This window comes from Melopsittacus undulatus, chromosome 3 (assembly GCF_012275295.1).
Source record: "Melopsittacus undulatus isolate bMelUnd1 chromosome 3, bMelUnd1.mat.Z, whole genome shotgun sequence".
Classification (NCBI taxonomy): Eukaryota; Metazoa; Chordata; class Aves; order Psittaciformes; family Psittaculidae; genus Melopsittacus; species Melopsittacus undulatus.
In genome coordinates, this window is record NC_047529.1 from 110,344,512 (window position 1) to 110,361,412 (window position 16,901).

General features: G+C 38.4%; 1 protein-coding gene across 20 annotated transcripts in view; it reads right to left on the reverse strand.

Moving 5' to 3' along the window:
• The window catches only part of NRXN1 (neurexin 1), a 678,674-nt gene that overhangs the window by 402,195 nt on the left and 259,578 nt on the right, over window positions 1–16,901 (reverse strand). For all 20 annotated transcript variants that reach the window (XM_034060547.1, XM_034060546.1, XM_034060544.1 and 17 more), the window contains one exon: window positions 6,918–7,301. In XM_034060547.1, the coding sequence (XP_033916438.1) occupies window positions 6,918–7,301 (384 nt within the window). The remainder of the gene's footprint in view (window positions 1–6,917; window positions 7,302–16,901) is intronic.

The window sequence follows — 16,901 nt, forward strand, 5'->3', positions numbered from 1 at the left end:
CAGTTACCAGCAATATAGCAAAAAGTCTGGATTTCTGTTCCTAGAAAGCAAAGGACACATGTATTTCCTAAATGTACTAAGAAGTACTTTTTTTTTTGCAGGAGGATGAAGCATTGAAGCCAGTTAATCAACACAGCCTTTGGAATTGGGTCTTAGGCTCACTGACAGTGGCACATCACGGTGGAAGAAGCAGCGACAAGCTAAGAGTCAGTAGGCTCCCCAATAACATATACAACAAACCATACTACATAACTAAAACCACCACATGAAAGGCAAACCATAGTATCTTAACATGCCTGCTTTATGAACATCTGATTGTTCACTTACCACTAATTCACTTATTCCATGTGTCTTCTATATTCCTAAACCCACACAAAACCTCTCAATCTTGGGAAGAGCTGAAGTATTAAGTGAGATCTAAACAGGATATTATGGAATCTTTCTTAGAAAAACAGGCAACCCTGAGGGCACCTCAACTCGCTGAAAATAATACCAGTTACTTGCCCAAATAAGCAACAACAAGCAGGGACAGCAGAGAACACCTACGGACAGCTTCTGTGTACTTGAGTTTGCTGCAGTATCTCAGAGTTATCTAACAGCAAAGGTGTATTGTGGTCCCACATGCAATAATATTCTCCGGGCCTGATATCCTCATACTATTATTAACCAGTATCACAACTAAAACAGCTTTTTTTTTTCTTTTTAAACACCAATACTTTATGACAGCTTGTCAAAACTTTTTTTGTTCCCTATCTTGTATACTGTTAAAGATTAATCAGCTCTTCAAGGCTTCCAGCCTACATGGTCTGTGGAAGGACAAGATGTTCCACTGTATCTCTGTGAGCATACTGGAGACAAAAATGATAGATGGTACATTCATTAATAATTCCAGCCTTCCCCAATACAAATTTGAAGAAAACAGGGATTACTAATACTGGCATGAAAGTCGTTAGATTGAACAGGTTAGAACACATTCACAGGTTTGGTGACTTCTAAGCATGCAGGTAATAATGTTTTCTGCATGTTCTAAAGTGAAAATTTTTCAGTGAAGGACACCAAATGCTTAATTCTCACCACATTCTTAAGAGATCTTAAGTCAATGAAGTTTCAGGGGGAGGCAATTTGGCTTTGCTCAGTTTTGGGTTGTGTTTGTTGTTTTTTGTTTGGGGTTGGTTTGGTTTTTGGTTTGTGTGTTGTTTTTTTTTTCTCAGGGTTTTGGGTTGTTTTGGTTTGTGGTGTTTTGTTGGTTGGTTGGTTGGTTTGGTTTTGTGGGGTTTTTTTTGTGGTTGTTTTGGGTTAGGCTTTTTTTTTCTTGGGGGGAGGGGGGGAAATTGAGGGGGGAGAGCCAGGGCTTATAATTCATTCCTACATCTAAGCTGATCAGTCTGTGCATTAAAACCTCCCAAGACCTTTCCCAAGGTAAACATGATTTGAGCAATCGGAGTCCACGCTAATGTGAGAGAAAACAAAAAGTATCTAAAAAAGACACATTAATACTATTCAAGGGATTTATAAACTGGGCAAATTCAGATTCCATAGAATGAACAATATTCAGTAACTCTAGACAGGTCTGTTGCTAAATTATTAAATTACAATAATGTAAAACAAAGCTGTCAGAATCAGCATGGGTACTGCTTGCTGGCTTTCCTACAATTATTCAGTCCTTTAGAAAGTTACAGAAAAAGGAGAGAGGGAACTTTCTCAATTTAATCAGAGATGACCTGTGAGTATTTAACATCACAGTGAACAGACCTGATGTGATTAGATACTCAATCGTCCTAAGCCATCCTGTGCCAGTCATTTTGGAAACAGATGTTCCAAGAACAGACCAAGGAGACTGAACAGAAGATCAAATGACTTAACAGCTCTGGGGCAAGGAGAAAACCCCCTCATGTCAACTAGCTTCTATCATTATGGGAAGCACCAAGTCACAAGCTTTCTAAATACAAAGGTATCGCAGGAAAAAAAACACCACAAACAAACCCCTATAAAACTGGCAGGAAGCAGGGATGATTTTATCAAAGACAACTTAGCACTGCTGAGAGCCATAAACAAAGACTGGAGACACTACTTTATGCCTAAAATAAAACACACAACTGTGCTCAGTTTACTCGTTTGAAATGAATCTGCTGATACAAGTGTTGTTAGGAAAACTTTCTGCTGTTAAACCATGAATAGGTGACTGCTACACTAAGAAGGCTGTATGATATTTTGTTGATATTGCAATCCTCTCTCAAGATGGCAAGCTGGATTTTGCCATGTGAATCATCTGTTCAACTCAGCAGCTCTTCCATTTGGCTCAGAATTGCTTTCAACTCTGCAATTTCCATGTTCTGTGGGCCAGAAGCTATATAGTAGTACATGTACAAGACCTCTGTCAGCACAAGGAGCTCCCTCTTATGTGGTGTCTGTCTTGTAAATCTTTGTTGCCATGCCTTCTTAGCCTATCATTGTGTTTGGTGAAATACAGTAATGGAAGAAAAACAGCAGGAAAATAACAGTTTAAGATGAAATAAAAAGAGCTTGGTTTTACTTTTTCAGAACTAAAGACTATTCCAATTGTTTGTGGCACTTTTTCCAGCAGTTTAAACTTTCTAAAAACTCCATGAACTTTTTCCTGCAGTTACTTCAGTTGTGCAGAATGGACTGTTACTTTGCAAGGCCTGGTCAGTAAGATGGTGATCTGAATGAGGAGAGGCAATGTGGTTACACCACCAATGCAAACCTTGAAGGAACAGCTTGGCTAAAAGCTAAATTGCATCTAACTTTTACTTTGTTGGCTTTTTTTTTGCTTTGGACCAACTAAATCCAAAGTGATACATGTCTCATCTTTCTTGGAGATCTACACTGTTAACTGTTGTCACATAACTGTTGTCAGAAGGTCTATTTTCCCTTGCTTAGCTTCCTCTTAATTATTAGATTACATGCTAACAGACTATAAGTTTAACTCAGAATGTGCTATTCATTAAAAAAATCAGAGTTTGCACAGCAGGGATTAATAATTTTACTACCACTTCAGTGCTGGAAGCACAGCATTGAAAAGAAAAATAGCAGAAAATCCTTACAAAACTTCACTGGCAATTTTCTGTGGCAGCAAATCAGTGCATGCAGTTATTAACAAGAAATAAACATGAAGATGTAATTCCGAGACTGATAAAATATTTTATAGATTCTTGCTTTGGTATTTGTATAAACATGATAATTAAAACCCATTGCTGCTTCTGTGCTAAAAACCAACCAAGCAAAACACCCAACAGACCAAAAACTGAAGAGCCACTGAAGAGTTTGGTTCCCCTCTTCATTTTTTCCTTCAATTTTTTTTCTGATTAAAACCTCCAGGGCTGGATACTCTTCCTTCCTGGATATATACTACCTACCTCCATCAGTGCTGTGTCTATCACCAGGGGCACACAACTAATGCTTATACAAGAGGATTCAGGACCTTAATTGTCACTTGGGCTGGGTTTGCCTAGACTGCTGAAGGACTGAGGCTCCTAATCTTTCAGAGACTTTCCTACATCTGTTTCTACCCTCAGAAAAGCTCACATGAGTATTTATAGAGAGAAACAATTTTGTGACCAGATGCTTTTCTTCAATTCATGGCTAATTTAAAGTGAAAGTAGTATGGAGCAGCCACCTGAATTTCAATGATACACCTTATCAGTTTTGCAGTCAAGTTTGTATTGTTTTTAACAACAGGCTGCTTGGTAGGTACAGACGCTTACTGCATGTATTTTAACAAATACAATAGGTTCTTGCTTTCTCTGGACCCCTTGTGGTGTCTCTGAAATCCCCAAAACATAATTACTAATTTCTTTCTGCTTTTTCAGTTTCAAAGTGTCTGCAACAAATACAAGGACTGTGCTGAATCCCACAGAACCATAAGCATAAAATTACCCTCTGTTCCCACTGTCTCCCACACAAGCTTTGCCCAAAAGGTGACAGAGGGTATAGACCAAGGCCATGCCAGAAGTATGGGAACGATTTGGATCATGAGTGACCAAGTGTTCAGGTTTGCTTTGTGAGCCCTTTCATTTACCAGTAGCTACATCAGTCCATCCAGGCTCAAAGCTACAGCCTTGGTGAACCACGAGGAAACTTTCCATCTATCTGATGGAATACATTCTTTATATGCAATTAATTACTAGATAATAAGTGAACAGAAGCCAAAATTATTCCTCCCAGTTTCTACACTGGTATTATTTCAGGAACGAGGTCCTAAGCCACACTGTAAAGCTGCTAAAACTTAAATACACAAAACCAGTACGTTAAATCAGAGATAGAGTTACTATAATATTCTGAACACAGGATTCTTCTAGCATCTAACATCACATCACCTGTATTTTTTTTAGATTTTAATGCATCCAGAGAATGCAAGGAACAAAAGTTCTATTTCTTTATTTCTTGTATATGTGTGTGTGCATGTTCATACATACGCAAATTATGAATAAATACATTTTCCCCTCCAAAATGTCACTTTGATAAATCTTTGCCTGCCTACTTTTTCTTCTCATTGTTTGATGAATTTACTCCTGTGCATTATTCATAGCCATCCAAACATGTACGCCTGTAAAAGGCTGTGCAGAGGCAATCATATACTGTGATCCACAACTAGAGTAAGATAAAGACAAATTATATTGCTGTGACATCTGTCCGTCCATCTGCTGTAGTTTCCATAATGCACTAAAGCCAATCTACAGATTATACTGATGTTTAACCTTACTGAAAATCAAAAATAAAATCAAGAATAACTTGCAACAGGATAAAAAGCACATGGATATAAATAAACCCATTAAGTATACTGAAATAAAAATAGAACTGAGTTGTCTTTCATGTGTTTTGTGCACTGATAACCTGCCTAAAATTATTTTAGATAATGTACTGTACATCCACATATGGACATTAGTACTCCTATTTTAGGGGAAGCAGCATGAAAAATAAAGGATGATGCTAAAAAGTAGCTAAACACTTGTTTACTAAAGATACCTTAATCACTTAACATTAAGTTAAACAGTCCAGTTTAATCTCCAATATTTTAGTCTCTTTTTATTGTTTTCTCTTCTTTGTGAAACTGTATTGCTTGTTGAAAAGAACATGTTCCTATTTTATGTAAATTAGTTTGAACAACTAGAATCATATTGCTTATAGCACCAAATATAAAAGTGTATCAGTCACTTCATATGGGTAGTAGCCGTAACTACTTTGTGTGGTAGGATGCCAACAGAATCATCACTTTCAGAATCCTGAAAGCTATAGTCTTATTAATGCATGACCATTTGGGATATGAATATTCCTAAAAAGACATCTCCTTTCAGTGTAGTTTCCTCTGGAGAGGGAAGCCCAAGAGCAGGAAATGATCCCCTAATGTCTGAACTGCTGCACATAGATCTGTTGGACAAGAACCAAATACCACTGTAGAGAAATCAACACTGCCAGCATAGTATCACACCGCTCCCACTGGGAGAATACACTGGAAAAATCAAGCTCTGCAGTCCAAGATGGTCGAAAATAAAAGTATTGAAAACAAAAAAGACAAAGGTTTCTATATAAATATAACCACCTGTCAAATATATTTATGAAACAGGCTATGATGAAGCCTGCTTTGAAGTTCTGTGCAGATGTGTGTGTGGTTTTCTTTTTAACACACGTTTCCTAGCTCCCAAATGGAAAGAATGCAAACCCTATTTTTATTTCTGCCATCTGTAATAGCAGACATTTGCCACAGGGTGGTACACCAGACATGTTTAACTGAAGGCTCTTGTAATGCATCAGGCAGCTCAGTTATGCCCTCTGCCAGCTTCACTCCACCACTAACAGAACAATCTGGAGATCTCAGAATAACTGCTCATAAGCCAAAGGCATCTCTATATTAAAAAAAAAAAAAGAGAGAAATCAGAAAAAACAGAAGAAACAGAGAATCCATGTGCACATGCCAATAACGTGATGGTATTCATTCTACACAAATGCACATTTATTTATGTACAACTTAAGAAATTAAGACCTGATGTATGTTTTAGAACACATTTTTGTTTCATCTTACTAACCAGAACAATGAATCAAACTAGATGGGGAGAACTAACATTCCCAGCCAATAAACTTCAGATTTATATTTCAGCTTGATGAGAAACTGTACAGTGTCAGTTGCAAGAGGAAAAAAGCCCATGACTCTGGGCACTGAAACATTATCTATTCCAATGAGAATAAAAACAAACACCTAAGATGCTACTTATATTGAAGTATTTTATGAGTGTACTCTGTAATTTTAAGCACATTACAGTTTTCTTCCTATAAACTAACATCAACATCTATCTTCCTGGCTCCAATCAACCTTTTCAATTAAATAAATGGGGCTTATCAATTTTACACTTACCTTTTCTGGCCAAGAGGGATAAACAGTAACACAAGGTAAGTAGAATCTGTCTCCTTGAGTACTATGATCATCAAAAAAAAGTTAAGAAATATGGATTCCTACACTGATTCTTTTACTATGACTCATGGTTGAAGTTGTGGCCATGGATTTAAGGGATACTGGGGAATGCAAAAGTAAGTTAAATTACACAGTGGTATTGACATAAATAGACAGAGAACAAGACTTCAGTGTGGAACTGGAATGTGACCATTTAGTAATGCCGTAATAATGGAAATTGCTTTCATAAAACTTTTGAGAAGTCGGCAATATGTGATGAGACACAAAAGGAGACATTTTGTAACAGACATTCATTAGTACTGCCTCTGCGTCATAGTCAACTAAGACTTCTTCATGCATCTTAGAAATGCGTGTAAGACCTTTCCTCTAGAGCTGCTTTTTTCAGTCTAGAGCAGGTCTCCATCTCATGAAAAGTTAATGATATTTTACCGGTTTTAATCATTGTGAAGGATTTCATAATATAGAAATGCAGCCATTGCATGGAACCTACCTCTTTCACATGATCTGCCAAGGTATCCTGTACCAGAGCAATCACAAACATATCTGTTCCACCCATCCCTGCATACACCATTGTTTTTACAGGGGTTGCTAAGGCAAGGTTTTGCAGTTTCTCTCGAGCATGAGGGTTTTACTCCAGCTGTACTTTGAATTTCAGCCATCTGTCGGATATCTTTGCTTTGACCATCAATAAATAAATCTCTTATGCAGCCGACGTATCCATAATTGAGAAGTGCTGTCCACACCTCTGTTGGGAAGACGAGGCCTGCTTTATTTTCTGGTAAGCCTCCAAGATACAAGTCATCATCCAAATCAAGGATTTCACTTTCCCCTGGTGCAGTATATGGTGTACGTAGTGTGTTCACAGATATGGTCCCTGAGAAGAAAACACAACAAAATGCATGATTTTCAAGATATTTCAATTATTTTGGTACTGCTGTTACTAATCTACATGCCACATCAGCTGCTGGCAAGTATCTATAAATGAAACACAGATATTCTATTGGTGCAGTTACACAATAGTAGATACACTTCATTATTTTAATTTTAATGTAGTACAAGTACCATCAGGAAGTGAATGATGTAAGAAGATCAATACACAATACTGCATGGTCACAAGTCAAAAACCACCTTACCCATCCCGTAAGGGGTATGCATTTCAGAGTTATTTTCAGAAATATCCTGCTTGGGCAACAACCACCACAAAAATCTCTTCACGACCTCATCTGTGCTTCAAAGCATTAGGCTGAGGCTGCATTGATAGGCTGCAATCTGGGAGACAAATCTTTGTCTTTGGTTTGGATCCAAAGACACAGTATTTTAAAAGACTCTCACCCCTTTCACTGGGCTTTGGATAAGACTTTCCCTAAGTGCGGAAGGAAAATACTCTCATCAGCTGCCAGACAGGCAATCATTAAGAAGATAGTGATGTGCTCCTAGGAGGAAAATCAATGCCTCTGACACTTACCTTGAAATGTGTACATGTTACAAAGGGAGGGAGAGAAGATGTGTATAAAGCCTCAGGAAATCAGAAGCATTTTTTCCATTTAAGTTTAAAAAGCAAACAAACAAAATTAAACCGAAACTAAAGTTCTGTGTCTACAAAGTCTCTGAACACAGAAACGGCAATCAACAGTAAAGATGCTCTTTGTTAGACTTTTTAAAAGTAACCCAAGGTTTTAAAATTTTTAATAGGTAGAGACCCAAATTTAGTACACTGACATACTTAGTGAATAAAATGAAGTTTGGTTGCCATAAGTAGAATCCCCTGAAAAAAGAATCACAAAGATCTTCACAGAAGCAACTCCCTACCATTCTATATGGGTGCAGAAGTGAGGAAAACAAGTCAAAGCATTATACACAGGTCACCAGATTATTATAATGTACCAGCCACATTATACAAGCCTGTAATTCACTAGGCTCACTACTGAAAGTGTATTAATCGTGTCAAGACACTGAAGAGTCACATTTACCACAATGCATTTATCACACATACATAAAATTAACATAATAATTCACTATTTCCCCTGTAAGGATGACACAAATTCCAGAAGATAACACTGATTATCAAAAATACTGCCACTGTGATGGGGGTGGTGCACAAAAGTAAGAAATCCAGAATTTCTATAGCTTTGGGCAAAGAGAGGCAGGTCAAGAAAAGATCATCATTACTTGGATCCATCCTAAAATTTAGGTTTCTCTTTTAGCAATGGAGTCCTGCAGGAGCTAGACATTCTGCTTGTTCTTTTGTTGGTTCCACAGGTTAACTTCAACAGCATGGACAGAATGAATATCTGAACAGTTTAGACCTTTAGAACAAACTCCTTGGGGTAGAGGTCTTGGGAGGTCCAACTCTCATGTGAGACTTGAGATGCATGGATTTTACAAGGGCTGGATACTATCTACAAACAGGCTCCCTACTATCAGAATAAATGTAAAGAAAGATCAAAGTTTTGCACAGTGTTTATGCATCTTTATGAGCACGTCTGAGGACATGGTCAGTTCTCCTTTTCATGTATTATAGGAAAAGTTTCTATGTCAGTTGAACAATCACACAGATGTGAACTTCCAGTCTAAACTAAGAAATATGCATGTTGAACCAAGATTATTTTTGTTCCAGGCTTCCACCTGTTTAAAATTGATAAGACTATTATATTTTGCTAACTAAATATGTGTTGCTGCTCACATTCTAGAAGCATGGCATTCATAAAGAACACCTGCTACACATTTGATCTTACCCCTCACAGAAGCATAAACATCTTAAGGTTTGACATTATTCATCAGCTGCCTCAAACAATGATTCCTGGGAATGACCTGTTCAGAGAGCATCCTAGGTATCAAGAAGGACTGCTTACAGGCAACAGGTAATTTCTCCTTTTAAAAATTAAAGATGCTGTAAATATAAATCATACATGTGCTCACAATATTTCTTACTGCTATTGTTGCTTTCTCCCATCTGCTGCTACACAGGCTTATTTAGGACCAAATGCTTTAAATCTATGTTCAGACAGCACGTGCACCCACACAAGTTAACTTAGCTGCAGCTCACGCTTTGCACAGTGCTGTTCTCTGCTAGACAAAGACATTTCTGTTTTCAAGCTATCCATAATGCTAGAAGACATAGAATGTTCCATTTCTGTTAAAAAAAAAATAAAAATGAACCGATTAGTCTTGATGGCTGTCAATGCACAGGAAAAGGCAGGAAATCCCAGCCAGTGTAGCTGCAGCATTAAGATGGTATTCCAAACGGAAGTTTTGCAAAAGCACAGAAGGCTGAGGAGGGTGAATCATAAAGGGAATGGTATCACCACTACACTCTGGTGACTGAATTATAGTTAGGTGATAGGTTGAAGCAGGAAAAATTTCTTCTGTAAGTCAAAAGATTTCTGTGGAGAGAGCTTAAGGGCTATTTTGAATAGATATCAACAGCTTTACAAAGAAAAGAACTTTTCCCCTCCCCAAGAAATGACACCACATGGAATACTCCTTGGGAGGAGCACTCTGAAATCTTAATGTAATTGTAGCACCTGATGACTATAGGTAGAAAAACGTAACAGGCAACAACTCCTCTGTGAATGCTTTTCATGTTTTGGAAGACTATGGAATCCCCGTCACCCATCTGGACTACCTCCAGTTTACTGCTGGACATATCTACAACACTTCAACTGACCTACATACCCTGTGTATTACCCTTAGCCAAATAACTCTATATTAGCTATTAGTCATTTAATCTTTTCTGTTGAGAGCGACACTGAGTTAGATAGTACTTGCAGAAGACTCAGAGCCTTAACAACTCACTCTGGCTCAGCTGTTATGTAGGAGCTTGAACAAAATATCACAGCACACTGTTTAGAACAAGAACTATGGCTATAATACAAATAGGCTTTACAACAAAAAAAACATGCCTGGGCACCAAGCGTTTCATACTATCACTTACCAAGTTATCCTAGTCTCTTGCTGCACTTCTAACAGCAGCCACACAACCATCACTGCTGTTGGTATCCAAATTAGCTTTTATGTATCTCTGATATGTAATGAAAACTTTAATTGCAAATTGCTTTGCAAAAGCAGTTGAAAAAACAAATCCATGAAAAATAAGGGGAAATAAAAGATGACTTCCAAAACACATCAAAATCCTACTTTCTCTGGAAATTAAAAAGAATTGTTCTCTCAAATCACCAGTGTGCTGCAATCCATTTGGTTGTTTCTACTTACAAATGTGAAGAGACATCACTTTTCAGAGAAGGAGGAAGAAAGGAAGCTAATGGAGCATACAAATGTCTTATGTGGCCAGCACTGGAAAAGGATAATAATTTGCTCCGTAAAGATAATGTAACATCAACCCTTCTCACATCAGAATTGTCAAGAGGGAAAGGAATGAGACGCATCTCATTTTACAAAATAACCTGAAGACAACAGAATATGACGAGGAAACAAAAGATTCAGAAGATCATGAGCCTCTCAATGGGAAAGCTCTAGCCTTAAATTGTAACATTTCTGTGTCAAGAACTATCCTTTGTTACATCCTTGCATATTATCTAGCATAAGAGTGCCCATAACCAGAGGAGCAGCTATACTGTTTCTTTGAAAAGACCAATACTGAGGCAATAATGTTTGCTGGGAAACAAGTAGCTTCCTTCCAAAGATTTTTAATACTTAAAGTAGGAAATATAATCTGTATTTCTACCAGAAAAAGAAAGAAATGGGAAAGAAGTGACAGCATTTGCTTTGTCCAGCATGAAAGAAGAAAAAAGGGAAGACAAAGGGCAAGGTGTGGGGTGATTTATTTAGACTGGGAATTCATGATCTAGCTTTAAACTCTAAAACCAGGTAGTATTTTTCATCACCAGAAACTGGATATAAATTTCAGGGTCCTAAAATGACTTATGGTGGTATGATTCTACCATATTCCATGTGAGAGCAAAGTGAAATTTAAACATTCAGGGGCATCTTTCTGTACTGGTGGAAGAGTTTGAGAAAAACTAAAGAAATTAAGATTTTCAGCAAGAATTACTAACTTAAAAGATAACTGATTGGGAGGCACTAACGCTTGCCCTGGTTCCTTAAAATCCAATATAAATTTATCACCTCAAATATGGAGACTATTAAGAGTTGTTGAAATAGGAACATTTAAATCTGGCAGTTCTTACAAGATTGAAAAGACGGGGGAGGTAGCATACAGAAGTGTGCTGGTAAAAAAAAACCTGCAACAATAATGCATGTAACAGATACTGACAAAGCACCACATACAGTGAGATAATGATGATAGTTAAGCTCTAATTACATACTCTAATTTCTGGTATTTAAGTTGAAACTCCAGTTCAAAATTTCAGTGACTTCTCAGCCCTAAAGCACCTACCTGTGAATACATTCTGATACACTGTTTTACTCTGCCATAGACAACTGAGGATGACAATAACAGTTTCCTCTCTGACTTCCCTGTGTAATGGTTATTTCCAAAGGATAAAAGGTGGTTTAGTTTGAAAACACTTGGAAGGTTATCCTTGAATATAGTGAACAATTTAACAACTTTAAACAATCTTAAGTCTTAAAAGAGTTATTAAATCTAACTTTGCTATGTGACAAGAAACTGCTACTGTGAGCAAAAACTGTTACAGCTGCTTTACAGTTGGTTTTGGATTTGGTTTGGATATTTTTCCAGTTCTTTTACTGCATATTTGGCAGTACTGTTAAAAGCAGACAGACAACCATTTCCCTTAGGCATGAGTCAATGAGCCTCTCCAATCATATCCATTATTTAAGCACTTTTACATAAGTCTGTGCATAAGAATTTACAATGTATTTCAAAACCTTGTCTCAATTCTGATCAGTTGAAACTGAAGATTGTAACAACAGATGCTACAACTATTCTAATCTCTACACTTACCTTATGTAGCCTATTTAGTCGCTTTTTGTGCATGTGAAACATTCACTTATTAGCAGTGAAAACTCAGAGCAAGGTATTCTAAACACACTTTACATCTTCATAGAATCAACTAGGTTGGAAAAACTCTTTAGGTCAAGTCCAACCGTTCCCCCAGCACTGCCAAGGACACCACTGATCCGTATCACTAAGGGTCTTGTCTACACAGTTTGTGAACACTTCCAGGGACAGTGAGTCCAGCACTGCCCTGGGCAGCCGGTTCCAATGCCTGATCACCCTTTTCAAGAAAGAAATTGTTCCTAAGATTCAGTCTAAACCTCCACTAGTGCAGCTTGAAGCTGTTTCCTCTTAACCTGCCACTTGTTACCTGGGAGAAAAGACCAACAATCTCTGTGTTGCGTGCTAAAGCAAAATATAACTACGATGAGTACTGTGAACACTGCATAAAGCCCACAGGCAAGACAGGACACACAAGAAGCAGCTCTGAAGCAGGAATTCAGAATGAGCACAAACACTGGAAGAGAGACTCAGCTCATGACAGGACACAGTGGTTGGTGCCAGGTTGTGTACTCTGCTGTATACTTAGCAAAAAAAGACAGAGAACATGCTGAGGACCGAGTCCACTTTCCTCGCTGCATACATAGCAAGAAGATGGACCATAAAGAAATTAAAGATCTCATTTAAATATGAAACCTTTCTTTACTTAACTCTGGGAAATAGGATCTCAGGAGTTCCTTCTCAAAAATCTGCTTTTTAGGTAACATAGCACAAAAGGTCTTACAGGTGGAATGGATGGGACTCAACGGTGAAAAACTTCTGTAATGTGTCAAAAGTTCCTATAATACAAAAAAACCCCTACATTTTTGTAATAGGTCCAAAGTTCATTCAGCAAAACGAAGTTAAAAGACACTGTCTTTCCCCTCTTCTTTCTATCTCCCAAAATCTGAAGGGATCTGCAGAATTACTAGTGAATATGGGCTGGATAAGTACAATTTAAAAATGTGCTCTCGCTCCTTACGCATCTCCCACCACAGATCCAGATGGGCACTGGCAAAGGCAGTAGTTTCGAGTGGATGCTCCCTGTGACCGAGAGTCAAAGAGAGCAAAGAACAAAAAATAAATTGAGTACTTGGCTGATTCAGCTAATATAAAAGTCAAGAAAATCAGCAAAGCTCCTTGAGAAATGTCACAACTTTCTATTATGTGATGGAACCACTCTGCACTGGATTTGAAGGGTGTGTGCAAGAAACTGCTAGACAACAAACTTCACTTTAAAACAAACAAGGAAAGAAACCCAATAACTACTAAAATTTAGCTATTTATTAACAGGACAATCTTTTCATTCATACTTGGTAAGTAGGTATTTTGTTGACAGCAACAGGAAAGTCTCAGAGAAGTCAGTATTTTTTCTAATGCAAGGTACATTCATTCTCTTATAGACAAATTCTAAAGATGAGCAAGTGAGAAGTGATCACATTCACATGATTTTCAGAATGTTTCGTTTTTGGCTAGAGAAAATAAATGAGAAAGCTTCCTCGAATAATAAAGTGGATCTTATTATTCATGGCAAAAGGCATAACAGACCAATATGCAAAAGTAATGAAGAAATAATCTAAACATTACACATCAGTACTTCCTGTTCCGATCCAAAGAAAACAGGAACATACAGTTCATTGTTTATTTCAATGGTGAGGCAGTCATTCCACTAGGTTAAATCTGGCAGTTTAAAAGACTATTCAGCCAATATTCTCATTAAGAAAAATGACACCATTGCCACTGATAGTGGTACTTCCACTGTGAATTATTATTGTATGTATTAAAAAAATCACAGAAAATCTTTGATGTCTGATTTAGTTTTCACCTCAAAAAAAAGAGTTTGCTCATCTATATGCCTCTACAAACTAAGCAACTATTCCCAGTAACAGCTCAATGGTTTTGGGCAAAAAGGTACTATGCTCAGTTTTTAAGAGTGAGAGGGTAAATAAAGTTCACCCATCTTGATCACAGGTGATGCACCAGCTGGATTAATTTTTCTTTTCTATACAGAACCAGACTGGTTTGGGTTGGAAAGGACCTTCAAGCTCATTTAGTTCCAAACCCTTGCCATGGGCAGGGACACCTTCTACCAGATCAGGTTGCTCCAAGCTCCATCCAAACTGTGCTTCAACACTTGAACACTTATATACATATGACTATTCATAATTCTCCTTAAGAATAATATACAGTCCTGATCACCAGGTACATATTGCTTTCTACAATTAGTCTACATTCTTGCTAATGTCTCCCAACAGTTCTAAAGAGAAGGGGGGGATGGCTTCAAACTGAAAGAGGAAGGATTTAGATTAGAAATTAGGAAGAAATTCTTCCCTGTGAGGGTGGTGAGGCCCTGACAAAGGTTGCCCAGAGAAGCTGTGGCTGCCCCTTCCCTTCAAGTGTTCAAGGCCAGGTTGGATGGGGCCTAGAACAACCTGCTCTAGTGGAAGGCATCCCTGCCCATGGCAGGGGTTTGAAATCTGATTATCTTTTAGGTCCCTTCCAACTCAAATCATTCTGTGGTTCAAATAAAGTATGCCCTTGTCCTGGGTTCAACAGTAGCAGCCATTTTTCCTCTTTCTTAGTAGCTGGTGCAGTGCTGTGGTTTTGACTTTTGGCCTGGGAACAGCACTGATAACACTGATGTTTTTAGTTGCTGCTCAAATGTTCAGCCTGAGTCTCATGTTCTGCCAGGGAGAAGGAGAGGCTGGGATGAAGCAGAGACAAAGCACCTGACCTAAACTAGCCAAAGAGGTATTCCATACCACAGCAACTCATGCCCAGGATGTGGAACTGAGAATTACTGGGAAGGGCTAGCGCACTGCTCAGTTGGGCTGGCTATTGGCGGGTAGTATTGTATTCTCTTCCCTTATCATTACTATTGGTAGTAGCAGTAGTGGTTTGTGTTATACCTTAGTTACTGGACTGCTCTTATGTAAACCTGTGGGAGTTACATTCTTTTGATTCTCCTCCCCATCTCTCTGGGAGTAGGGTGGGGGGGGAAGGTGGGGAGTGAAGGAGCAGGCTGTGCGGGTCTGAGTTGCTGACTGCACTTAAACCATAACTGCCCTAAACTTTCTTAATGACATTTGTGAGCTACAGTTTTTGTGAAGCAATGAATGTGCAGAAGATATCTTTAAATGTAAGTAATTGCTGTGCATTCAGTTCTTTATAGTTGTGTTGGCTTTTGATGTAAGAACAAACTTTGCTTTCAGTGGAGTCCCACAGGCATGATTATTACAGGATTTACTACCTCATATGAGTCACTGAAACAGCACTTAAGAAGGAAGACTGAAATTAACATCATAGTATAAATACAATCATTGGATATTCAGTGACTGACAGTTCAGGATTTTGAGAGGTTGTGTGTTTTGTTGCCTGGGGGCTTAGGGTTTTTTGTTTGTTTGTGGTTTATTTTGTGTGTTTGTGTGTGTGTGTGTGTGTGTGTGTGTATTTCTGGAGGCACTTCTTTTTTTGGGAGGAGAGTTGATTTGTTGTACCTCAAGAAATGTAAATAAGCATCTGACATATGATCAGAAGCTCAAACTCTAAAACATTTAGAATTTGAAGCTGCACAGTCCAGAAATTAAATTACTATTTTTCACGCTTTTAATCAATTCTCATCAGCTGAATTTGGTCTAACTTTCAGAAAGGATTTGACTGAAATCTGCACCTAAGAGTCACTTGATCTGAAATCTGATTTGTAGGTAGTAAGAAAGTAAGTCGTAGTCCAACAACTTTTTAGAGGTGAAGCTCTAGAATTACAAATGCAAGTCACTGAAAAGGAGTCACCAGGTAGAAGAAAGAGAGGAAAACTCCACAAAACCTAAAAGAAGAGCTTACATTTGTCAACACTCCAGATTGAACACTGATATTAATCAGAATATTCTTTGGATAGGCTAAGTTACAGATTCAGCACATCCGTCCCCCAACTTCCAAATTCTGTCATGAAAGGAAATATACCTTTTAACAGATTTGTCCTTCAATTAAGAGAGAAGACTTTGGCCTCTTCAGGAACCTGCTTAGTAAGGTTCCATGGAAAATAGCCCTAGAGGGTAATGGGGCCCGAGACTGTTCGTTGATATTCAAGGATCATGTGCTACAAGCTCAGGAGTGTTGCGTCCCAACTAGAAGGAAGTGCAGCAGGAGGGCCAGGAGACCTCCCTGGATGGAAAAGGAGCTGCAGAGGAAACTTCAAAGGAAAAAAGGTGGAGAAAAAAAGTTGAGAAATGAGGAGAACTGGCTATCCTGGATTTGGAGAAGGCTGAGGCTCTGAATGGCTTCTTTGCCTCAGTCTTCACTGGCAAATGCTCTGACCACACCACCCAAGTCTTGGAAGGCGGACGCAGGCACTGTGAGAATGAAGACCTTGGGCCCACTGTACGAGGGGATCTGGTTTGAGACCACTTTAAGAACCTGAATGTGCACAAGTCCATGGGACCTGACAAAATCCATCTGCGGATCCTGAAGGAGCTGACAAATGAAGTTGCTATGCCACCGTGCATCATATTTGAAAAACTATGGCAGTCAGATGAAGTTCTTGATGACTGAAAAAGGGAA